General features: G+C 36.6%; 1 protein-coding gene across 2 annotated transcripts in view; it reads left to right on the top strand.

Moving 5' to 3' along the window:
- Positions 1–8,114: 8,114 nt before the first annotated feature.
- LOC100818991 (DNA-directed RNA polymerase III subunit 2) overlaps positions 8,115–26,421 on the top strand; it is a 59,045-nt gene continuing 40,738 nt past the window's right edge. Inside the window, exons 1-13 of one of the 2 annotated variants that reach the window (XR_003267692.2) lie at positions 8,115–8,342; positions 8,658–8,781; positions 8,895–9,016; positions 9,280–9,372; positions 9,616–9,688; positions 9,763–9,853; positions 9,964–10,016; positions 10,342–10,406; positions 11,687–11,792; positions 11,894–12,004; positions 12,199–12,258; positions 23,428–23,466; positions 23,590–23,640. Coding sequence is in view for 1 of the 2 variants with exons in the window: in XM_006583494.4 (XP_006583557.1) it covers positions 8,302–8,342; positions 8,658–8,781; positions 8,895–9,016; positions 9,280–9,372; positions 9,616–9,688; positions 9,763–9,853; positions 9,964–10,016; positions 10,342–10,406; positions 11,687–11,792; positions 11,894–12,004; positions 12,199–12,258; positions 23,428–23,466; positions 23,590–23,640 (1,029 nt within the window). In the remaining variant the exon portion in view is untranslated. The remainder of the gene's footprint in view (positions 8,343–8,657; positions 8,782–8,894; positions 9,017–9,279; positions 9,373–9,615; positions 9,689–9,762; positions 9,854–9,963; positions 10,017–10,341; positions 10,407–11,686; positions 11,793–11,893; positions 12,005–12,198; positions 12,259–23,427; positions 23,467–23,589; positions 23,641–26,421) is intronic. The other variant, XM_006583494.4, reaches the window with a different exon arrangement.

The raw sequence follows: 26,421 nt of genomic DNA, 5'->3' as shown, positions 1-26,421 counted from the left end.
GAGAAGCCAAGGTTGGGGACTTTTACAAGCTATAATTTTGGCAAGACAGATAAATGCAACGCATGTTGTGTTTGAATCAGATTGCAAGGTCTTTGTTGATAGTCTACACTCGAATTAACAATGTTTCTCTGAATTTCACAATATAGTTTATAGATGTAGAAAGTTGTTGAATATAATCCCAAACTCATTGGTGAATTTTAATGGGAGGCAATGAAACCAAGTATCCCATTCTCTTGGAGAGGCTTCTAGTTCTCGGTTTCATAATTGCATCCAAGAATTTGATTATATTTCATGTTGTATTTCCAATCTTATCTCTAATGAAATGAAATAGTTCTACTTGTTAAAAAAAAGTAGCCCGTAGTTTGGCATTTTGGTAAGCTTTTGTACTAAAATGGTGTAATTTTTTTAATTAATTACAAAAATGGATAAGTCATCCTTTGAAGGACAATTTTAGATATAAAGAAATAGTTTCAAAACATGATTTTTACCTTTACAATTTTTTTAAAAAATATTTATGGCTGTTAAAAATTGTCACAAAATATTTATAAATAGTTAGAAATTACTTTATTTGTAAAAAAACAAACAAATCTTTCATTTTGATGTGGCTTAAAAAGCATATTGTGGTAGCTAAAAACCGTCAATTTTTGTTTATTTTTAAAAATGTTGAAAAAGTGAAATCGTATTTTGAAATATAATTTTTTCATATCTAAAATTGTCTTTCAAAGGATAATTTACCTATTTTTGTAATTTTAATTTTTCTTATCCATTTTAGTAATTAATTAAAAAAATTGCACCATTTTGGTACACAAGCCCCCCTAGTTCCTGACATTTGATTCACCACACCGGTTAACACCAAACTATGCAAGCATGTGCTAGGTAAGAAATTTTTGCAACTCCATAAAAGTAAAACAAATATTTAGCCTAAAAAAAACCCTTTGGCTATGTTTTAGTCTACAATATTCTGACACCAAGTTAGACAAGAGATTTTTAGAAAATAAATAAGTTCTACACTTTTATACAAATTTATTTAATTAATAAGATTTTAGGCTATTAAAAAGTATCTTAGACTTAATAGATTGATCTATTGAAGTAAATATAAATAATATTTTTTTGATAGCATTATTATTATGGTAGTAAATTTATTATAATATACTAAAATTATACATTTATTTACTTTTTTACTTATTAAGCATGTTAACTTCAGTGAAGCCTATTTAGATAAAAAAAAAATTGAGAAGGCCTATTTAGAGACCTTATTGTATTTAAAAGTAGACTTTTGAATAAATTATCATTAATGTCAAGTTAAACATTAAAATAAGTTTACATCATAATGTTAAATAAATTAACTGGGATTACTTTAGTGGCACGACGGTTCCTCAGATTTGATGGGTCATGAGGCAAAATTAAATTTGGTCATTTTATATTTAAGTATTCAAAATATAAATATATATTATATAAAAATAGGCATATAATTCATTAAAAATTACATATTTTTTTACATTAAATAAATAATATAACTTTAATAAATCTCAAAATTATATATCTTATTTTTTTATTCAACTTACTCTTTTGTTATTATCTATCATTCAATTTATTTAAAAAATAATTACATAACATAAGTATCTATACATAAGATAATCATGATAACGTGACAAGTCATTGATAAGTTTTACCCTTCTTATCATCATCCATGTAGAAGACAAGACAGGTTCTTACTTAAAAAGGTAGATTTAGTTTTTAAATCCTTCTTCATCTCAGTTGGATTTTACATATTTGTGTGAACCTATGAGAAATCTGTCACATCTTTTTATTATTTTATTTTATCTCTCGAAAAAAATGTTTTAGTTTGGTCATTATTGTCTATCATCAACAAAATATTATTTCATATAAAATATTGCATATATTTTTGTTCTTTATTAATATGATAATATTTAGTTTTATTCATTTATAATTTAAATTTTTGTTCATGTTTCTTATTTTGTTAAAAATAAAAATATTTTAAGTCTATTGTCATAGATCAATTATATGTCGATATGATATGATGAACTAAAAATTCATTCAATATGAACTTATGAAGGTAATACATAAAAAAAAGAAACTAATAACCAACATAGTAATACTTTTAGATCACATGACATATCTTAATCCGAGCAAAAAGAGACATGAAATAAAATAATAATTTTAATTTAATTATAAAAATAACAAATAATATAAAAATATTATATGACGGTATATTTTTAAAAACATTTTGGATCCCTCTTAGCTATGGGCTTTGTGCTATCATACCTTTGGATAGGCTAGGGGTCGACCTTGTCTAGTGGCGGGGTTGAGTAGTATATATGAGGTCTTAGGTTTCATCTCCATTGCCACCAAGCTAATCCTATTGTGAATTTATCTAACATGTGTATATGATATAACTTTATATAATTTTTTTAATATGAAAGAAACCTTTAAATGAACTTACAAGCCAAATTAAACTTTAAAATAGGATAAATTAAGAATAGTGTTGTCAAAATCAGACCGGACCAATTGATGAGATTGGTTTGACTAGGAATTGATACACTAATTAGAGTGCATCGTTTTGATCTGGTGTGATCCGGTTGGTTTTGTCAAAAAAAAAACAGGGGATTTTCTTCCTACATCAAAAGAATTTCTTCTACACCCAACACTTTTATTAAAATTCCAAAAATAACCCTATTAACTTCTTCTTCTTCTTGTGTTCGTTCATTCTTTTTTTCATACACCACTCATTTTCGTGAGTCGTGGCCGAACTCCTCCTTCGTTGTTGTGGCTGGTTTGGCTGAGGTGCATTGTTGCAGTTGTTCATTGGTAGTTCATGGTTGTCATCATTGTTGGTGTTGCAATGTAACGATGAAGGTTAGTTTTTTATACTTTGGATCGGTGCTAATAAAGATATGCATTGGCAATCTGTAAAAATCATACGGATTGACAATCCGTAAGAACCATACAGATTGACAATTTGTAAGGTTCATATAAGTTATCAATCTTAGACATATATGCACCTGCGTGGTAGCATAGACAAATATGAGGAGTTAAATCGGTTGCTACTTGTTGATGGATTATCCATGGTATCTAAGTTTTGTGTTAGGTATTAATTGATAAATTTTTTGTAAATAATACTACTTGAAATTGTCACATGCATGTTACCATGGATAAGTGAATGAATATAACCAACATGGATTATGTGATTGCATCAAGGTATAACGTCATCCTTGTTTCTCTTTCTCTCCAACAAAGCATGACATTTTTTTCTCTTAGAAGTCAACCACTAAGAAATAGTTGTGTACATCACATTATATGTATTGTTCATATGTATGACAATCATTTTGTTCAAATATAACAATGATCATGTTCTTTGTTGTTTTTTTATTATAACATGTGTTATGACCATTTCTATGTGTATTTGTCTATGTAACATGTAACAACTTTGTTATGGTCAACACATTGTTATTATCATGCAAAACAATGGTCTACTCCTTATATTAGTAGAATGCACCAGTATACCAACTTGACGAGATTGACCACACAATATGTTGATTTAGGAGAAGATTGAACCTTTTGTTATTGTTTGGACAATGTTTGTAATTTACATATTTGTGACAACAAGGATAATGCATGTAATGTTGTAATTAATGTGTCTTTGAATGGACATTTATATGATTATTTTTTGTTTAGGGTTTACTTATGTTAGGGTTAAGGTTTAGCTCTTATAAGTGTTAAGTTCTTAGCTATTTTAGGCTTAATAAAGGTTGATATAATAAAGGTTTAGGGTTTACATATATTAGAGGATAGGGTCTAGTAGGGTTTAGTGTTTAGTTATTATAGGGTTAAGGGTTTACTCATGTTAGGGTTCAGGTTTAGTGTTTAGGGTTAGTTTGTAAAGTGTTAATGGTTTAGGTAATTTAGGGTTAAAAGGTTGATATATTAAGGGTTTAGGGTTAACATATATTATGGGTTAGGCCGAAGAACATAACAGACAAAGACTACATAAACGCAAATTAAAGCCATTGTCATAATATACATAGTTAGTCAAGTAATAAAAATATTAAACATTGCTCAGTCATATTGCATACAAATAACCCTAAACTATCCTCATGTGTCTTGTGTATCCCTCTTTCATCTTGACCACACATAAACATTGTGTTGCTCAATGACACCCTTGGCTAATCTTAGGTAGTGCTTAGTCAGAGTTTTAGCTTCAATTTCAACAGTGACCATCCTCATGTTGATAATGTATTCCAAACTTTCTATTATCTTTTGGCAAGTGTCCTATACGACATTGACAACAAAGTATAAAATAATTGTTAGAAACATGACACAAAAAATCACTAATAGTTAATTGCAAAAATATATTATACTGTTGCATGTTGAGGCATGTCTACATCGGCAGTTGTAGTGCAGGTTGTTGTGGCATAGTTATTGTGTGGATGGGCTCCTAAGGAGAATCTAGTACAATAAATGTATCATCATGCACCAATGATGGATGTCTATGAGGGTCCCCAAGCTGTGTCAGACTCATGAAGGGGTGAGATATCTTATAGAACTATTCCATGTAGTCAGGTGCACACTGACTAGGAGTACTACAAATCTATCCATCTGGTGCAAGATAATATGAAAATTGAAGTCATCTATCATCAATCTCCTCTATGGATAAAGATGGAGCAATAGGGAGTGGAGGAATGTTCTGAACATAACCAAATTGTCGCATTACCCTCTTTGGTTGGTGTCTAACTATATATGATCCCCATCTGATATGTCCAAAATATAATGAAATGAGCTCAAATTCTCTGAATGGTCAGTGCTCATAATGAGAATCCTAAAATTGCCCAAATACAGGGACCTATGACCAGGAGTAGGACCAAGCAGTCAGTGGATACCCTCCAACCAATGGTATCAGACATACTTAGCAAGGCCTAAGTGGAGAAGGATGAAGGCTCAGAGGCAGAAACACTACCAAGAATTTTAATTGTCGTTGAAGGCACACACTAATTTGAAAGCCTATGCCAAATATGTTTCTTTTTATTTCTATTTTTTTGTTGTCATTTTGGCCCAAATTGATTTAAAGGCCCATGCCATTTCTTTTCTAATTTTCATTTTTTTATTTTAAATTAAATAAAATTGGTGCCTTTCTAGCTGCATCTTAGATATACTATATGTATTGAACTCATTTTCAATAAAGGGACTTTTGGAATTTGATAAATTTTTGTGAGAACTTCTCTCTGGGTTCCTCGCTGAACCAATCTTGGACTTATCAAGGTAATCCTTGTGGCGTTTACCCTGACTTATCTTCCCTCTCTGGAAGTGGCGTCATCCAAAACTCTGTAACTTGTATCAAGCGATTCGCTCCTAGTAAGGATCACATTAGCTCATCATAAGGTATCCAACACACAACATCTGATGTCAATTTATCCAAGCGCTTACGATATGTCATCACTGGTAGTGCCCTCCCAAACTTCTAGCGACAAACACATGGTTTTCTCTCATGGTAATCCTCATCAACAATAATGGAAGCAATTATAGGGAAATGATCATAGATCCAACGCTGCACATATTAAAAAATACAAAAAAAATTCTATTACTCAATAGTACATGTAAAATATCAAATTAATAATTAGAGGTAAAATAATTATAATTACATGTAATAGAGTGATGTATCCTGCAAGATGTTTTGTCGTATGCTTAGACGTAACATTCAGATTGTCATACATATGGACCAGTGCAACTGCTTCCCATGAATAGCCTCCAGATTGACTGAGGTCATGAAATGCGTCCAAGAATACGACACTGATGTGTGTGACACTCTTGTTAGTAAAAAGTGTGCAACCTACTAGATGCAATAAATATGCTTGAGCTACTAGGGTCCACTGTCTTGCATTATATTTACTACGATAAATGTCTCGTAGCCAAGCTAGGCATACATATGCTCCTCTGCATTGCTCAGTCTCATCTTTTGCTTCTTGCGTACTGAATTCAAGCAACTTAACTAACAAGTCCATCGCTTCATCTACATCAATAAAACGAAGGTTGGAAGACACCTGTAATGGATAGATGCAATAAGGATGCCACATCATCAAGGGTTATAGTCAACTCTCCTATTGGTAGATGGAAACTACTAGTTTCCTTGTGTTACCTCTATGCAAAAGCAGATAAAAGTCCCCTATCACGAATCTCCAACGAACATATAATCAAAGAACGTAATCCTATAACAGTCACTATGCCTTCAATCTTAAGTGCAGACCTTTCAAATTTCTCTACCTTCCTTCCATGAGAGGCCAACTTCAACTCAGTACATTCCTGAAAAATAATTAAAATTGATTAGTTCAAGTAAAATGATAAATAGTTATTCAAATATTATATAATCGAACAAATAACTACCTCTCATGCCCAAACTTTGGCTGCCACATGATCAGCATATGACGTTAACACTAATGTATCATGAGATTCGTCTGGAAAACCCTTTGTATCAACACCGACATGATCTGTAACTAGCTCTTGAGGCTGCTCATGAACCTCGTCAGCAACATGATCCACATGGTTAACATCCTCAGCAACAATTGCAGTTGCCCGTTGTCTACATGTAGATGTTGTCGGCCTTCGACACTGAGGGGCTTCTTCCGCATCACCACTAACTTGTTTCCCTAAGGCTCTTCCTAAAACTTAACCTAAAGTCCGACGCAATCCTCTGGTTCTAATCATAATCTACAAATTTAAACAGTAATAACAATTAATGTCATCTTTCAAACAATATTTTAGATTCATATTTCATAACAAAATTTTTGTCATTCTATTAATAAAAAACTAATTAACAATTTCACTAATAAATCTTCTAAAACCCTATTGTATTATTAAATATGGTAGATTTTAAGAAAGGTAATAAAAAAAATTTAAACTAACATTAAATGATTAATCTAACAAACTAAAATATATCACCAAAATAAAACTACAATTTAATTTAAAATATTTTATAAATTACTATTTAATAATTCATAAATATATATTTAATTATTTATAAATAACTATTTTAATACTTTTATATATTCGTAAATCAATGTAGAAATTAATTTTTAAAATTTTTATACGTCACATCACTAATTCTAACAAACTAAAATATATAATCAAAATCAAACTATAATTTTATTTTTTATTTCTAATAAATGACTACTTCATTATTTTATAAATAACTATTTTAATACTTTTAAATATTTATAAATAAATGAAGAAATTCATTTTTTTTTTTATTTTTTGTACTTCCAAACATTACTTATATAAATATTTAATAGCATTAATGTAATAATATTTATACAAGTATATTAATAAATAACATTTCTCATATACAATATTACCTTTTCTTGTTCAACTAAATTCTAAAATATATACATTATAGAAATTTGAAATTTTTGTTATTTAATTTTTTTATAAATAAATATTTAAAATATAAAATTGAATTAAAATAATTTTTTTAAATAATTAAATAAAAAGCTTTATACATTTTTAAATAATAAAATATGTAAATAAATTATTTATTAAATAAAAGAATTATTAAAAAATGACTTAAACAAACAAATATAGTTAATTAAATAAATAAATATTTAATATAAACAACAATAGTTATTTACAAAATAATTAAATAACAACAAAAATTAAAAATTAATTTTTAAATAAACAAATTAGTAATTTATTAAATAATAAAAATAAATAAAATTACGGATTCCATATAAAGTATGATTCATACGAATTACCAATTCTTATAGTCATGTAAATTCCATACCGCATTAAAAATTAAACTTTGCGGGAAGAGAGAAGTACTCATAGCTATGACGACGATGATGACAAGAGAAGACACCATCAACAACAATGGTGAAGATGAATGAAGGGATGAAAGAGGGAAGACTCGCGACGCCGTAACATAGGAAGCACAAAAATTGAAACATGAGAGGAAGGGGATAGTGGATTTCAATTTTAAGTGAAGGATAATTTTGTTAATTTACTCTAATTGATCGGTTTTGGTGACCCAGGCCCGTTTGAGAAGTTTTTTGTAAGGAAAATTTTAAAAAACAACGAATTTTTTTATAAAGAAAACGGTGCGTTTTTGTGTTCCTATTGGTTTCTTTCTTCCTCTTCACTTCACCAAAAAAACGGCGCCCTTCTCCTTGAAGCATCAAGAAGCAGAGCAGAAACAGAGCACGCTCACATTCTCACTCACCGCCAAGTGCAAACCCTACTCCTCCTCTTACGAATTTTTTTAACAATAACCCTTCAACTAACTGACCCATTCCCATAATGGGTCTCAAGCACGATCCTTTGCAAAACCCCCCCAATCAGTGAGTACTTCTTTTGAGTTCTTTCTTCTTTTCTTTCTCTATTCCTCACCTCACATATTCCTTTCTTTCACACATCCGTTGGAAAATGAAAATTGCGTTGTTCTGTTATTTCAACTCTTTTTTATGTTTCTGCCCAAAACTATATGAAGGGTTGAGTTTTATTTTTGAGAAAAAAATAGTGTATGCACTATATTTTAAACTGTCATCCAATCACAATTTTTGAAGTTTTTAAACTTGTATAATTTTAAACTCTTTTTTTTTTTGTTTAATCTTTCCCCATTTTGTATGTGCTAATGCTGGTTTTTGTGAAATAAGATTCAATGGGGGCAACAAGTTACCTGGTGACCATTGTGGTGATTCTGGTTTTGACCAAAGGGTCCTAACTGCTCCCATAAAATCTGCTGTTGACAAGTTCCAGCTTCTTCCCGAGTTCCTCAAGGTAACTAACTTGTTGTGTAGTATGAATTGCAATTACGTGATGGTTTGTGAGATAATAATATAGCCAAGAGTGATTGATTTTCGATAATTTGTTGGCATTTTGGAATTTGGTAGGTTAGGGGATTGGTGAAGCAACATTTGGATTCCTTTAACTATTTTGTGAGGACAGATATAAAGAAAATTGTTCGTGCTAACGATCTTATCGTGGCGAGTAGGTACCCGCACATATATCTAAGGTACAGATGGTGATTTACTTATACCTTGTCCCTTTGATTTGGGTATTCTGTAATATGCTACGAATTAAAGTATTCTAAATTGGGGGGGGGGGGGGGGGAATTGAGGAATGGAGTCAACTTTTAAGCTTACGGATGACACCTCTGGTTGTCTTAATTCTTGTTAATCATGGTGGTTAATTTGAAACTTATATTCTATTTCTTTGGTCTTTCAAAGCTTCAGCTGCTTTTGGTTGTTTTACTGATGAGTGGATATACAATGGCAGGTTTTTAAATGTCGGAATTGGTAAACCATCAATAATGATTGATGAGGTTACTGAGGACCTTACTCCACAAACGTGCCGCTTGAGTGACCTGACGTGAGATTCATTACTCTCAAAAACATGATCTAATGTTTTAATTGGATATTGCTCAGCTATTGATAGAATTTTAATCATTATGCAAATATATTCTCTTAAATCACTTGTTAAGTTCAATGAAATTGCAGGCTTTTAGTGTATTTAATGGTTGAAAGTTATAGTTAGACCAAATGTCACACATTTTTTTTTTGTTGTGGGAACTTCTTACAGACTATGCTTCCTTTTTATTTGTCTAATAAAAAGGTATGCGGCTCCAATATGTGCTGATGTTGAGTACACGCTAGGAAGTCACGATAAACCAGACATCAAGAGAAAGGTATTTGAACACTACTGTAATCTGAATTTGACAAAGATCTGTATTATTAACTTTGGCTTTGTTTTTCTTCACAGCTCAAAGTTGAAATTGGAAGAATGCCTATTATGTTGCGGAGTTGTTGTTGTGTCTTGCATGGGAGAGATGAAGCTGAACTTGCTAAACTTGGTTTGAATGAATTTGAAATACATATGGTTATATATATATATATATATTATTTTTCTCATTATTCTGGTTTTTTTTTTATATAAAAAATCTTACCTGCTTTTTCTCATTAGGTGAGTGCCCCCTTGATCCCGGAGGATATTTTGTAATCAAAGGGACTGAGAAGGTGATATTCTGACTTTATTATCTTGTTTCTCCAAGTTAGAGACCTTGCCTGTCATTTAATCTGTGACCAGCTGACATTGGCAAAAACGTTAAATTGAGAGTTAATTGTTGAGTCATTAAAGAGAAAGTGTGATAAATAAAATGAAGCTTGATATAGTTATTAGTTACATAGATAAATGAATAAGCATTTTAAATTGACATATCAAACTTGTTCAGTTGTTTTAATTCTGGATCCATGACAGTAACTTTCATTTTTTTAATATAATATTATCAATACACTTTTCCTTTTATCCTTTTCAAATTATGATTTTACCAATCAATTTCAGGTGATTTTGATACAAGAACAACTGTCAAAGAATAGAATAATTATAGACACTGACAAGAAAGGAAAGTAAGTAATCATTATTGATACAATAGTGCCTTATTATTTGCCTTTTCATATAAATACAAGCATGTGCACATGTCATGCATTTTGACTATCTCCCTCCTCATTTTTATCCTACTTGGTACCTATTTTACAAATGCTCTTAGTTGATATGTTTAAGGTAATTTAGTGTTGCCAAAGTGATAATGAGGTTTGGTGAATGTTGTTAACTATCATTAGCCTCCTAAAGTTAGACACTTCTGTATGCAGATAATTTGGATTTTAATTCAGTTAGTTGTAATCCCTCTAATCAAAGGATATGACTGTATTTGTTGATGTATAAAAATATACATCTACTAAGACCCATCTTTCAAGCAATTTAGCTGTAAACAGTTTCCATGTTATTTTCATGTAGGTTCGTTCCTCTGGTATTCTGCCCTTCCTTTTAACTGAGTTCAGTTCGATAGGTTCTGGGAGAACATCCAGCTGCCAGTTAGAAAATAATGAAATATAGAATGGGTTAACTTTAATCTCTTATTCAAAATCTTAGATTACGTCTCTGATTTTATTCAAGATCCGAGACTATGTTGTTAGTATTTCTATTTTGATGAAAACAGGTCACTAATATTAATTCTATTAAGCATCATTGTCCATATAAAAGACAGTCCTTAGAGGGAGCTTCAGATTCCAAAGGGGTTTTTCAAGAAGTGAAGTAGCTCTCTTTAAGCAAGGTGTGAGGAATTATAAAAATGATTTTTGCATGAAAACCCTCTACTGGTTCGTAAGTGTGAATATGATTAATCATATTGTGTGCTTTATATACATGAATCAAATGAAAGTATGAAGCTTTTCTTTACAAAAATATTATAGTAAAAGCATCGAGTTTCTTCATGGAGATCTCTTTTGGGCTAATGTTCTCTTCCTGTATTTTTTCTTCTTGGTCGATTGCTTGTAACTTCTTTTTTGTGCTCTGTGATCCATCCTATCTCTACGAATTCTCTCCTTTTATCACCAAAATAGAGGCATAGGTTTGACAAGGCTTCTGGAAACTTGTTCATGTGCTCTGTTAATTGCATTTTATGGGAGTCATAAACAATTTATATTCTTGTTTCTAGATAGAAACTGGTTTTTTTTCATGGGGTCAGGTCATAAGGCTTGGTTGTTTTTGGAGGTTATCTTATTCTTCTCTTAGCTGTATATTATTCTTTACTTCTGATTTGGTAGTACATTCATGCCCTCTATAAATTATCAATGAATTTGTTTTTTGTTGTTTTAAAGTAAATTTTGGTTCATATTTTGGCTTTCAGCATTACTGCATCTGTTACAAGCAGCACGGAGAAAATAAAAACAAAAACTGTTGTTGTGATGGAAAAAGAGAAGCTCTGGTTGCAATTGAATAAATTTCCAAAGAAGGTTTTCTTTTTTGTACATTTTAAAGATTACTTATTTACCTTTATTTGGCTCTCTCTTTCCATTAAAATTAGCTCTCTCTTTCCATTAAAATTATTTTATAGGTTCCTCTTATGGTAGTTATGAAAGCTATGGGGATGGAGAGTGATCAAGAAGTTACACAGATGGTTGGAAGAGATCCTCGTTATAGTTTTCTACTGTTGCCCTCTATTGAGGTAATTAATGTCCATGCTTGTTATGTCAAATTCTATGATGCTTCTATCCACAATAAATTATAAGAGATTGGAGAAACAAGGGACTTGTACAATACTTTACATGCTTCTCTGTTCATTCTTAGCTTATGCACAATAAATTATGTTGTTATTTATGCTATCAATGAATTGTGAAATATCTTTTGCCCCATAATCAGGAATGTACAAAATGTAAGGTATATACACGAGAGCAAGCATTGGAGTACCTTGATAAGCTGGTGAGTTGGACAAATGTATCATTTGAGTTTTATTCTACATCACAATGTCTGTGTCTTTTGTATTATATTTTATTTGAACTAAGAATAGACATAAATTCCTTAAATATCCAGTTTTCATACACCCCTTTACCCTTTTTGTGATGGTTCCCTGATCTGAATGCATATTTGTGGAGTTTTTTTTTTTTGCTCTGCAAAAATATATAATATATATTAATTAGTACCAGAGGTACTTAATTACAAATATTGGGATGCCCAACACAGAATTGGTTCCAAAACTGACTAAAATGGAGTCAGGAGAGGAACCGCAGTTGGCTACCCCGACTAGAACAAACTAGATTAGATACAAACTGTTACATGAACCCTACAGAAATGTTACTAGACCATTGGTTAAAATGCATAGGAAAATCCTCCTCTAGATTCCTCATCCATGTCCAAAGCAAAAAAACTGCGTCATCCATGACTTTGTTGCTGTCAAAGTCCTCATTGGAGAATATTATCTTATTTCTCTGCTTCCAAATGGTCCATGTGACAGCTATCCACCACCACTTCCATCTTCTGGCCCGCGAACCACTGGTCGTAGTTAGAGCATGTTGTAGGAAATGCATCTTTGGGTCTTTCGGGAAAACATGAGATTGACTCACCCATGACAGTGATTCCCACCATAAGGGGGTAACTTTTCTGCAGTGAAAAAACAAATGGCCTGCATCTTCCACCTCATTCCTACATAGAGGGCAGCTAGTATCCGAGATTGCTACTTGTCTTCTGTGTAAGTTAATTTTGGTAGGTAACCTGTCCCTAATTAGCCTCCATCCAAATATTGCATACTTGAGTGGTACCTTCAGTTTCCACAATTCATGATATGCAGTATCGTGTGTCCCTTCGGCTGACGCTTCTCTCAACAACTTGTATGCTGATTGCGCGGTGTAATGGCCACTTGGATCTCCCCTCCACAACCACCCATCTCTTCTGTGCATCTGAATAGGCTGTCTTTCAATATCATTTAGAAAATTGGCAGCCATGAGTACCTCGTTATCGAACAGCGGCCTTCTCCAAGCAAGCTTCCACTCCCATCCCGCTTCCTTGTAGTCTCCCATGTGCTGGATTAACTGATTTTGTTGGCATGAAATTAGTGACAGTCGTGGGTATTTTGCTCCCAATGCTGCCTCTCCTTCAATCCATTCATCCTCCCAGAATTTTATCCTATCCCCGCATCCAATTCTCCACTTTATACCCCTTTTTAATTCCTCCCCTTGCTGTGATGTGTGAAAAACTGATTTTAGATCCCTCCACCACAAAGACTGTTTTTTATCATTAGTTGCTACATCCAATCCCCTCCATCCTCCATATTTAGACTTCAGTATTCTTACCCACAGCTGGCCTTCATTGTGAAACATGTTCCATCTCCATTTGCCTAGGAGTGCAAGGTTGAACATGTTTATATCCTTAATACCCAGACCACCTTTTTCTTTTGGAAGGCAAACGGTCTCCCATTTGATCCAAGCAATTTTATTGTTGTCCGATCCTCCTCCCCACAAGAATCTTCTTTGCACACGTACTAATTTATCCATCACCTTCTTTGGAATCCTGAAAAAAGACAAATAATAGATAGGAATAGAGGTTAAAAATGATTGGATTAGGGTCACTCTCCCCCCGAATGAAAGATGTCTTTGCTTCCACTTAGCTAAAGCTCTCTCACACTTGTTGATAATAGGTTCCCACATGTGGTCTCTCCTCGGGTTGGCACCAATAGGAATTCCTAAATAGACAAAAGGGAAGGATAGCTGACTACAATTCAAACATCTAGCTGCCTCGGAAGTCCACCTCTCCGACATGCCAATTGCGCCAAAACAGCTCTTAGCAAAATTAATTTTTAAGCCTGATGCCAGCTCAAAAATCCTCAAAATGGCTTTGATTGCTCTTATGTTCTCCATGGATGCCTCTCCAAATAATATAGTATCATCCGCATATTGGAGAATACTAATATCCACATTATTTGAGCCAACAGTGAAACCCCTGTACAAGGATTTGTTGACAGCCTCTCTCACCAAACCATTCAATGCTTCCGCCACAATGTTAAAAAGAAAAGGTGCTAATGGGTCACCTTGCCTGAGGCCTCGCTGTGGTGAGAACTCAAGCGAAGGACTACCGTTGATCAACACGGAGATGGATGCAGATTTCAGGCAACCCTCTATCCACTGAATCCATTTGGAGGAAAAACCCAATCTGTTGAGCATATATATCAGGAAGTCCCAGGAGACCGAATCGTAGGCCTTCTCATAATCGACCTTAAAGACAATACATGGCTTCTGACCTCTTCTAGCCTCTTCCACCACTTCATTTGCTATAAGTGCAGATTGAAGCAGATGTCTACCTTCTATGAAAGCTGCTTGTCTCTCGTCTATAACGACTGACATGATTTTCTTCATCCTATTAGCCAATAATTTAGCCACGATCTTGTACATGCATCCAATGAGTGAAATTGGTCTATACTCCTCCAAATGTTGTGGATTTTTCACCTTTGGGATAAGGACTATGAACGAAGCATTGCTGCCCCTCGGGAAAATACCGTTAACATAGAACTCATCCAAAAATCTCAAAATATCCGGTTTTAAAATGGACCAGAAACTTTTGATAAATTTAAAGTTAATACCATCCGGTCCCGGGCTTTTCTCACTCCCGCAGCCCCAGACTGCCTCCTTTATTTCATCCTCCTCAAATCTGCCCGTTAGCATGGCATTGTGATGCTGATTGATAGACCGAAAAGGAATGCCATCAAGACGGGGTCTTTGCTGGTTCTCTTCTCGGAATCTGTTATAGAAGTATGATCTAGCAGCCTCCTTGACCTTCTTTGGTTCCTCAATCCATGCTCCATCAATCCAAACACCACTCACTGTGTTATTTTTGCGACTTGCATTGATCAATAGGTGAAAATATCGAGAATTGCAATCGCCTTCTTTTAACCATCTCACTCTAGCTTTCTGCCTTAGAAGGGATTCGTGATGTTGAGCAGCTAACCACACCTCTTCTTGGAGCTGGTTCCTTTTGAGAACCTCTTGAGGAGAGAGCTGTTTGTTGATTGTGCTTTCTTCAAATTGGTTTAACTCTCCCTCCACCTTCTTGAATTTCTTGAAAGTGTCACCGAATTGCTCTTTGTTCCATTCCTTCAACCGCTGTTTGAGTCTTTTAAGCTTTTCTTTAAGCATAAAACCTCCCCAACCCCCTTGGTTATGTGACTGCCAGCATTCCTGCACTACAAATGCAAATGACTTGTCCAAGAGCCAACAATCGAGGATGCGGAACGGTTTAGGACCCCAATCAACAATCTTTGACCTTAGTACAACCGGGCAATGATCTGAAAAATTTCTATCTAGTGGCTGTTGCAAGCTTCCTGGCCATTTTGCGAGCCATTCTGGGGATATTAGGGATCTATCCAGCTTACTTTTTGCAGTTCCATTGGGCCTGAACCAGGTAAATTTTTTACCTATCCATGGAGCTTCTTCCACTTCTAATTCACCTATCCACTCATTGAATTCTTGTATACTTCCTTCAGCCAATCCTCTCTGGCTGACTCCGACTCTCTCCGAAGGATGTCTAATGTTATTGAAATCCCCCAAAATGCACCATAGCCCGCCTTGGATTGATGATTTCAGCTGTTTAATGGTATTCCACAAGATTCTTTTGTTTTGCACATCACATGGAGAGTATACAGCTACAATATGCACCTGCACTGCTTCCTTTAACCACTGCCCTATCAGCCAAATGAATCCTTCACCAATGACTTTCCTCTCAAGCTTGAACGATTTTTCGCTCCACATACATAAGATACCCCCTGCTAAGTTATTTGCCGGCTGCATCGCCCATGATACATCAGGATCTCCCCACATTGTCTGACACCACGAATTTTCTATTGTGTTCCTCTTGATTTCCTGTAAACATATCATATCTGCATTTTCTTTTTTAATTAGTCGCCTTATTGCTGCCCACTTGACCCCCCTCCCTAGTCCTCTGACGTTGTATGTGATAATATTCATGATATATAGCTTTGATTCCCCCCTTTCTCTGCTACCTTGCTGTCTCTAACCTCCATGTTCATGAATTTCTCCACCATTTCCTCCTGATTTTTCATTCCAGATACCCCCAGCTGTTTTGCTAACTCCCATAATTCTTTTGCTTCCTGTTGCTTGTTTTCTGCTGACCCTGTCTCCTCCACTGTATGTTGTTCCAGTGAATCTCCTCTGTGGTCATTGTTAAGCTGACCTTGGTCTCCTTCCTCCTCTTGATCCAATTGCCTCTGTTCCCGTGGGCTTGAGATCTGCTGTTGCTGTTGGGTGTTTGGCTGTTGCAGTTGTGGGCCAGAATTTTGGGCTTTGGAATGTTGGCAGCATTCTGTACGGAGCTTTCTGCCCCTTCTCGTACGTGAGAACACCTTCCAAGGAGTAGGTGGACGAGGAAGGGTAATATGTGGGCTTAAAGTGGTGTGTTTAGGTGTTGTGGGAGGGGTGTGGCTAGTAAAGCCCACTGTGTTTGAAATTTGGCTTTCCACAATATCCTCACGTGATGTTTCCTTCAAGATTAAGTCTTTGCATGCTGTCTGTCCAGACTCTGTACCCATGGCATTTTCTCTCTCCTTTTCCTTTTCCGTGCTTAACCTTCTTTCTGGTTCCCCTCTCTCCTTGCTGCCGACTTGTCTCCATTCCGCAAAAGGAATGTCACAAGCTGTTTCATTCGAGAATCCCGCTGCCCGTTCTGCATGCATCACCGCGTCACCTTCCTCTGCGCTACCTTTCAGATTTGACTCCTTTAACTGCCAGATTTTTCTATTATCCGACGGTCCTTGCGCATAGGAGTGACTATCGGGTAACGCCGATGACCGGACTGCAGCGTCTCCTGCTGCGTCTCCACCTGCTGAGTAGTTGCCGTGCAATCGCAGCTCCCCCACTGGGTTCCGTTCTCCGTTCTCGATCGCCGGCAGTCCTGAGCCCTTGGTGGTTGGTGACGCCGACGACCTTGAGGTCTTCGATGTCGGTGATGCCATAAAGCTGCCGTCAGAATCTATTTCTTCCGACGACGTGGCCTCGCTGCAGCTTTTGCCCAAGCACCTCGCGTCATCGATACCCCTTTCCTCCAATATACGGACCTCAAACATCTCTGTTCCCAGGTAGGCATGTACAGTATGCTGAATGGCGGGTTTCCATGGTGTCTTAATGAGTACCCGCGCTCTGTCCATCCGCCGTCGATTCTCAACATCCTCATCAAACTCCACCAGCTCCCCCATCACCCCCACTATCTTCTTAATAGATGATTGGTCCCATGCAATGATCGGGATTCCCCAACATTGTACCCACGTCAACCTGTGTCCCGAGCGTAGGGCCGGCGTCCACTTCTGCAACGAGTAGAACATGGGAGTGTTGTCCTCCCCGTGAACCAACTCGTCAGCTCTGTCAGCATTCAAGCCAAGTACCAGAACCATATCATCCCCTAAATATTTTACTGTGACATCCATTCCGTAATCCCACCTAAGTTCATCTTCGACATTGTGAAATCTCCCTGGGTTCGTCATCCTCCCCACCCACCCCTCTTTCAGCCATTTTTCCATTTCTGTAGATGGCTCGAGATGTACTGACGACAAACCATCTTCATGGGTGTGAGTTCCATTCCTCCTGCCTGCTACTGCCTCCGCATAGGACAAGTGGTATGTTCTTCTATTCCTCTGTGTATGATGGGCTACCTCATGCTTGTTCCAAATGGGGGGATTGTGTGGTTGAGGCTGTAACACCTCCGTAGTCTTCTTTTCTCCCCTCTGTCTCCCGTATCGTGGAAGATTAACATATAGTTTCAGTCCTCCTATAACCATATTGTCCAATTGACTCTCCAGTTTTCGTTCGTCCTCAACTCCCTTGAATCTAACAAAACCATACCTTCTCCCGTTCTTGTTACGTTGTTTTGAGATAAATATCTCCCGGACGTCTCCCCATTTTTTGAAATGTTGCCATAACTCCTTCTCAGTGCATTCGTCGGAGAATCGCGTGAAGTAGAATGACGTTATCTCGGTCCGATCTCGCCAGTTTGTTTGATTGCAGTGTCGCTGATTCCTATCCCTGAGTCTGTTTTGCGTATATTGGTGCCTCTCTCTCAGCCTCACTCTGTCTCTCTCGAAAGCCTTACCTCTCTCTCTCACTCTCTCCCACCCTCTGTTTCTCTCTCCTCTCATTCTCTCTTTTTGATTGCAAGAAGTTTATATGCATATTTGTGGAGTTGATCTTCCTTAAGTAAATATGTAGATATTCTTCCTCTATTTTTCGTTATACCAGTTTTGTTCTGTGCTGTCTTGGAAATTAATAGTGTGAGGGAGCATCTTGCTGTAATACTTAATCTTTATTAGATGTTAATTTTACTGTTAGAGATTGCTTTTCCATTGGACGAAATATTTATTTTCTGTAGTCTCCTTTTGCTTGGACAATTTCTTTTAAACTTTTAATACATCATTTGATTGTTAAAAAGATATTGCAGCCAGATATCTGTCCACACTAGCCAAACGTGCTGTTTTTTATACTTTGCTTTTTAACCTTATTTTTAAACGCTTATTTTATCTATGAAATTGCTAGAGGGAACTCCAAACTACCAAATAGAGGTATCTGTTGCAATTTATTTTGTGTAATTCTAAGTTCTTTTTAAGAGGAAGGGAAAACGAGAGACATGAGGAAATCCCTGTGTTAGAACTACACAATGAAGGATGTATCATATAAACTTATTATAGAAAATAAAAAACACAAGTATCCTAATTATCATAGTCACATGAGAACCTGGTGGCTGGTGGGGAGAAGTTCAGATTTTGGGAGGACCCTTGGACACATAATGCTATACCGTTAATGGACAAATATCCAAGGCTGTACTGAATTTCTGATCAACAGAAACAAATTATCATGAATATGGGGAATATCACCAATAGCGGCTGGGAGTGGAAGCAATCTTGGAGGAGGGCTCTTTTTGACAGCGAAATTCAAATGGCAGATGATTTCCTTGGAGAATTATCTCAGCAGCAAATTCAGCCAAATAAGGAGGATAAGTGGAGTTGGAAGCATGATCAAAGTGGATACTACTCAACAAAAAGCGGATATGACTTGATATGGGAAGCTCAGATGGGAGATAATCAGAATCTGGATTTTGTGGACATTTGGAAGCTCAAAATACCAAGTAAATCTCTGGTTTTTGCTTGGAGGCTAATTAGGGACAGACTTCCAACTAGGATGAACCTTAGAAGGCGGCAGGTTATGATAAATGAGGTTCAGTGCCCATTTTGTGGAGATGTAGAGGAGGAGGCTGCACATTTATTCTTTAGCTGTAAAAAGATCCTACCATTATGGTGGGAGTCTTTATCCTGGGTTGGATTAGCAACAGCACTACCTCAAAATCCTAGGGACCACTATCTACAGCACATGGCTGATTTTACAGGGGGAAAGCAACTCACAAGATGGAGATCATGGTGGATTGCTATGACTTGGACAACTTGGAAGCACAGAAACAGAATTATTTTCCAAAACTACACGTTTGATGGAAGTAAATTGCTTGATGAGGCACTTCTAGTACTCTGGATGTGGATTAGAAATATGGAGAGAGACTTTGGAACACATTTTAATCAATGGTCCTCCAACCTAAAAGAAATGTTTAGCAAATAGGCTGCAGAGGATTCACAATCTATGTATCATAAGCTTGTTGTATCCGGTTCTGTTATAAAACAGCAACCAAATGAACAAATTTATCTATACTTGTATCTTTAGTACCTCTGGTACTTCTTAATATATAAAATATCTATTTTTGCTGAGCAAAAAAAAAATCATAGTCACATGATTTGGTTTGCCTATTTACAACATTTACATTTTTCCAAGAGTTTTTTTTTTTTTTTTTTTTTGATCAGCAAAAATAATATATTTATAAAAGTACCAGAGGTACTGAAAAAATACAGAGAGAGTTCCATGCTCATGGTTCCAATAAAAACTACACCAGTTTGAAGGGGAACCATAGAATGGCTACAAAAATTAAACTAAAGATCTGCTGCAGCTCCTACTGGGAGCCACTGAGGCCTAGCCCAAAAAACCTTCTCTAATGTGAGATGACCAAAAATTAAAAGGGAGCTTAAAATCCTTATCCAAATTTGAGAGCCAAGACCACACTAAAAAAACTGCATCATCAACAAGCTTGCTGCCATTAAAGGAATCATTGGAGAAAAGAATTCTGTTTCTCATCTTCCATATAGACCAAACAACAGCCATCCACCAAGTTTGCCACCTTCCTCTTCTAAGCCCTTCCACTTGCACAAAAGAGTGCTGAAGAAAATGCTGGATTGGATTAGAGGGGAACACCCAAGAAATATTCAGCCAAGACAAAGTCTCCCACCATACAGGCCAAATCTTTGAGCAGAGGAAAAATAGGTGGGAAACCTCCTCCTCCATTCCTCCACAGAAAGGACATGAAGCATCCACAATCTGCACTTGCCTTCTCTGCAGATTGCTTTTTGTTGGCAACCTGTCTTGAAATAATTTCCAAGCAAAAATAGCTATTTTACTTGGGATCTTCAATTTCCATAATTCCACATAGACTTGTTCCTTAGTCACGGCTGAACCCCCTTCCCTTAACAAGTGATAAGCAGACTGGACTGAATAGATACCTGAAGGATGCCCAGTCCAAGCCCAACCATCTTCTCCATGCTGCTGGATGATCTTTCCTTCTACCTCTCCAAGAAAGTTGACAGCCAAAGGAACTTCATTATCAAACAAATTTCTCCTCCAAGTAAAATGCCACTCCCACCCATGCTCTTTGTGTTGACCCATCTGACTTATAGTGTTATGTTTCTGCAGAGAAATGAGGTAAAGCCTGGGGTACTTCTCTGCCAAGGATACATCCTGGTTGATCCATCTATCCTCCCAAAAATTAATACTATGACCAGCACCAACCTTCCGACTGAAACCTTCTTGAAAGCTCCTTCCTTGGTGAGTTTGACTAACCACCCTTTTTATGTCCCTCCACCAAATTGACTGGCTAGCAGCCCTATCCCCTTCCTCCAATCCCCTCCACCCCCCATATTTAGATTCCACTACTTTAATCCAAAGCTCCTGATGATGATTTAAGAGATGCCACTTCCATTTGCCTAACAAGGCAATATTAAAAGTTTTGACATCCTTAATACCAAGCCCACCTCTTTCCTTGGGTAAGCAAACTTTTTCCCATCTTATCCAAGCAATCTTCTTTTGATCAAGGCCACCTCCCCAAAGGAATCTCCGCTGGATCTTTACTAATTTGGCAACCACTGCTTGAGGTATCCTGAAAAAAGACAAGAAATATATAGGAATTGATGTTAGCACAGATTGAATCAAAGTCACTCTCCCCCCGAATGTGATATGCCTTTGCTTCCATCTTGAGAGTTTTCTCTCACATTTGTGAAGGATAGAATCCCACATCCTACCCCGCCTCGGATTAGCCCCAATGGGAATGCCCAGGTAAACAAAAGGAAAAGCCATCAAACTACAATTCAAATACTTGGCCGCAAGATGCCTCCAATGATATGATACTCCAAAGGCTCCAAAAGAACTCTTAGCAAAATTAATCTTCAATCTTGATACCAACTCAAAAGACCTAAGCATAACCTTAATAGCCTCAACATTCTCCATACAAGCTTCACCAAAAAAGATGGTATCATCCGCATACTGCAATATGCTGATAGGCACCTTGTTAGCGCCCACCAAATAACCTTTGTACATGTTTTCCTCCACAGCCCTCCTCATCAACCCATTCAAACCTTCTGCAACAATATTAAAAAGAAAGGGAGCTAAGGGATCCCCTTGCCTCAGGCCCCTTTGAGGTACAAATTCCGAAGTCGGGCTTCCATTCACCAAAATAGAAATAGAAGCTGATTTAACACATCCTTCAATCCACTTGACCCATTGCGGACTAAAACCAATCCTCTTCAACATATAGAACAGAAAACTCCAAGATACCGAATCATAAGCCTTTTCAAAGTCAACTTTGAACACCAGGCAAGATCGATTGCTTCTCTTAGCTTCATCAATGACCTCATTAGCTGTGATAACACTATGGAGGAGCTGTCTCCCTTCAATGAAGGCAGATTGAGACTCATTAATGATGGAGGGCATCACCTTCTTCAATCTCTTGGCCAACAATTTGGCAACTATCTTATACATGCACCCAATAAGAGATATGGGTCTGTAATCATTTAGGATTTGAGGGTCAGGCACCTTTGGGATTAACGCTAGGAAAGACGCGTTTGAACCCCTAGGGAACACTCCATTTGCATGAAACTCATCCAAGAAGCGAAGCACATCAGGCTTGATTAGCTCCCAGTATTGCTTAATAAAGTTGAAATTAAATCCATCCGGGCCAGGGCTTCTTTGACTCCCACAGTCCCAAATTGCTTCCTTAATTTCCTCCTCCTGAAAGGGTGCCACCAGATTATTGCTTTGGTGCTGACTAATAGTTTGAAAAGGAATACCGTCCAGAGTGGGTCTGCTGAAATCTGATTCTTGAAATCTTTGGAAGAAAAAATTCTTAACTTCCTCCTTCACCTTCTGCGGTTCATCACACCAAGCCCCATCAACTCTGACCCCTTTAATATAGTTATTTCTGCGGTGCGCATTCATCAAGAAGTGAAAGTAACTCTGAGTTAGGGTTTTTTTTCTTCTTGTTTTTGGGGGGTGGATGGGTTCTGGTCTCTTGAATGACCTTTGGTATTTTTTCTTTTTCTATTATGAGGATTCCTGGAGGTTTATCTTTGTGACAGGGGGCTAGTCTCCGTATTTTCTTAAAGAAGTTCAAGATATATGTGGTGTGGGTACCTTCCCAGGGCAGGGATTGTTGGTTCCAACATATTTGTAAGGAAACTGGAGATATCGTTCGAACTAATGTTTTCTGCTTATTTTCTTCTCAAGAATGACTTATTCTATGAATTTCCTTCTTTTAGTGAATTGTCTGTTATGAAAAAGTAGTTAAAAGCTGTTAAATACTCTTCAACTCATGCAGATACTTGTTGAGTGATATAATAAAAATGACAATTTACTGACAGTTTCTGATTTTGATTTATACACGTTTTTCAACTTTTCCAATTTTAGATACATACACAAATTTCTTCCTGGTATTTATTAACTGTGTACTCACCAGGTAAAACGTCCCACGTATTCAAACAATGCAGCTGAAAAGGTTTCATTTCTCTATCTCTCTTGCGAGTTTGATTTTTATACATTATCATGCTTTGGATAAAATAATATATTAATCTGTTTTTCTTCTTCTATTTTTTGTTTGTCATTTGAACCTTTTATATAGGAAGGAGCAGCATTTTCTGCCCTAAGAGATGTATTTCTTGCAAATGTTCCTGTAAGATTTCTTATCTTAAGCAACTCTTGAATTTTGTTGGTGAATTTCTTTGGGACAACTTGATTTTATTCTATTTAGTACTTAAGAGAAAGCACCAAATAAATGAGACAAATGATTCTGAATGTGTTGAGTTTACTGAGCACTCAGAAGAATGTCATATTTATACACATCAAGTTTACAAGGCTAACATTTTAAATGCAATTTACAAGATGGATAATGAAGGCTAACTCTATCTCCTAAGGTTTATTGAAACTACTGTATTTCTATACAATGAAGTGAATCAGCATTGATTCTAAAGTGAACACTAATTCTGAATCTACTTCTCCAACACTCCACCCCTGTTCAAGCTGGAGTATAGAGATCAAATGCATCCAGCTGCTTGTTTTTGTTTTTTTTTTTGAACCGCCAAGAATATTTATATATTAATAGATAGGAGTACCAGGGGTACTACAGGTAACACAGGAGAAATATCTCCTGAAAGGATACAAAATACATAATCCCCTCATGAGGAACCCCACATACCCCTCCCTACAAAGCAAACTTAAACAAAAGCTAAGGACATTGCTGAAGACCATTGGTGAAAAGGAGCACAGAAATCCTTTTCCCACCCCTTGAGCCAAGTCCAAGTGAGGAAAATAGAGTTATCTACCAACTTATAAATATCAAACGCCAGATTGTGAAACACTAAGTCATTTATGGATTGCCAAATTGACTTGGTAGCAGCCAACCACCAAATCTTCCTTCTTCTATTAATATCCTTTCCTCCAGTTGTAGGTGAGTGCTGAAGAAAATTAACCATGGGACTATTATGGAGAACTGTGTCTTCCTTAACCCAAGTGAAGAATTCCCACCACAGTGGCAGCACTTTGTCGCAAGTGAAGAACAAGTGGGATGCAATTTCAGGTTGAGTTTGACATAGAGGGCATAGGTCATTGTCAAGCTGAATTTGTCTCCTAGAGAGATTATCCTTTTTTTTTTTTTTGAAGGGCCACAAAATATTATATATATATAAAAATCAAAGAAACACAACAGCACCAGAGGTACTGCTGGTGAATGATACATCTGAGAGCATAGGAAAATAAAAGCCCATCAAAATAAAACTGAGAAACTCAGATACACCCTTCCCATACATAACTGAAGAAATTCAGTTAACCAAAGAAACGCACTATATTGGACGACCAGTAATTAAAGGAGTCACTAAAGTGCCTGTCTCTGGTTTTTAGCCAAGACCAGAACAGGAATAGGGAATCTTCCATCACTTTTGGAGGATCGAAACTCTTGCCTTGGAAGACCAAAGAATTCCTATGCTGCCATATTGTGGATGTTAAAGCAATCCACCAACAACGCCGGCGAGTTTGGTTAGTGGCAGTTCCAAAGCCTTCACAGAATTGAATGAAATGATCTGCTGGGGATGCTGCTAAGGGACCCTCCATCTTAATCCACCTCATAGACTCCCACCATAATACAGTAGTGACTTTACAATGGAAAAACAGGTGACCAACCTCCTCTTGATGAGAGCTACATAAAGGGCATGTTTGATCTGGGATGGATACGTTTCTTTTTAAAAGATTGTATCTAGTGGGTAACCTGTTTTTTAAAATTCTCCAAGCGAAAACTGCAGCTCTTGGGGGGATGTTAAGTCTCCACAACGAATTGTAGATATTTGGCTGAGGAATATCTCTGTTAGCAGCAATTAGCAGTCTGTAGGCTGACTTAGAAGAGTAAATGCCCGAAGAATCTGCTGACCAACGCAAGGAATCCTTCACATGAGGTTGGATCTGGACATTACTGATCAGCTCCATGAAAGTCACAGCTTCTGCATGTTCATGATCAAAGAGGTTTCTTCTCCATTTTAAATCCCAACGCCATGTACCATTGGATAAGCTACCCATATCGCAAATCTTACTATTCTGCTGTCTGCTGATGAGGAACATCTGATTAAACTGCTGATCCAAGTTAGAATCAGTCCCCAACCATTTGTCCTTCCAGAAATTAATTAAACTCCCATCCCCTACCTTCCACTCCATGTGCTGGATAATAGGGCTAAATTCAGGCTGCTTAACTAGCTTTCTGAGGTCCTTCCACCATTGAGAATGCCAAGGCCTATCTCTGCCGTTAATTAGATCTGTCCAGCCCCCGTATTTGGATGATAAAGTTCGAACCCAAAGCTGATCTTGGTTAGAAGATAGGTCCCAAATCCATCTTCCCAACAAGGCTGCATTGAATTTCTTAATATCCTTGATTCCAAGGCCTCCAAACTCCTTGGGGAGACATATATTGTTCCAATTTACCCACGCTATTTTCTTATGATCTGAATCTCCCCCCCATAGAAAGTTCCTTTGCAAGGAAATCACTCTTCGGGCCACCTTATGGGGAATTTTGAAAAAAGACAGGAGATATATAGGAAGAGCAGTGAGGACAGAATTAATCAAAGAGACCTTCCCAGCCATAGATAAAAATCTCTGATTCCACTTAGACAGCTTTGATTCAAATTTTTTGATGAGAGGTTCCCACACCATCCAGCTAGAATGCTTAGCCCCTAAAGGGATCCCCAGGTACAGAAAAGGGGTCTCCATGGTTCTGCAATTAAGGAAACGAGCAGCCTCTTGAACCCAATTGGATTGAGCCCCGAAAATACCAACACTGCTTTTGGAGAAGTTAATCTTCAGCCCTGATGCCAATTCAAATCCTCTAAGCATTGTCTTCATAGCAATTACATTATCCCAAGTAGCTTCTCCCACAAAAATGGTATCATCCGCATATTGTAGAATGTTTATTGGA

This window comes from Glycine max, chromosome 7 (genome assembly GCF_000004515.6).
Source record: "Glycine max cultivar Williams 82 chromosome 7, Glycine_max_v4.0, whole genome shotgun sequence".
Taxonomy (NCBI): Eukaryota; Viridiplantae; Streptophyta; class Magnoliopsida; order Fabales; family Fabaceae; genus Glycine; species Glycine max.
This window is presented reverse-complemented; position numbering and strand designations above follow the sequence as displayed.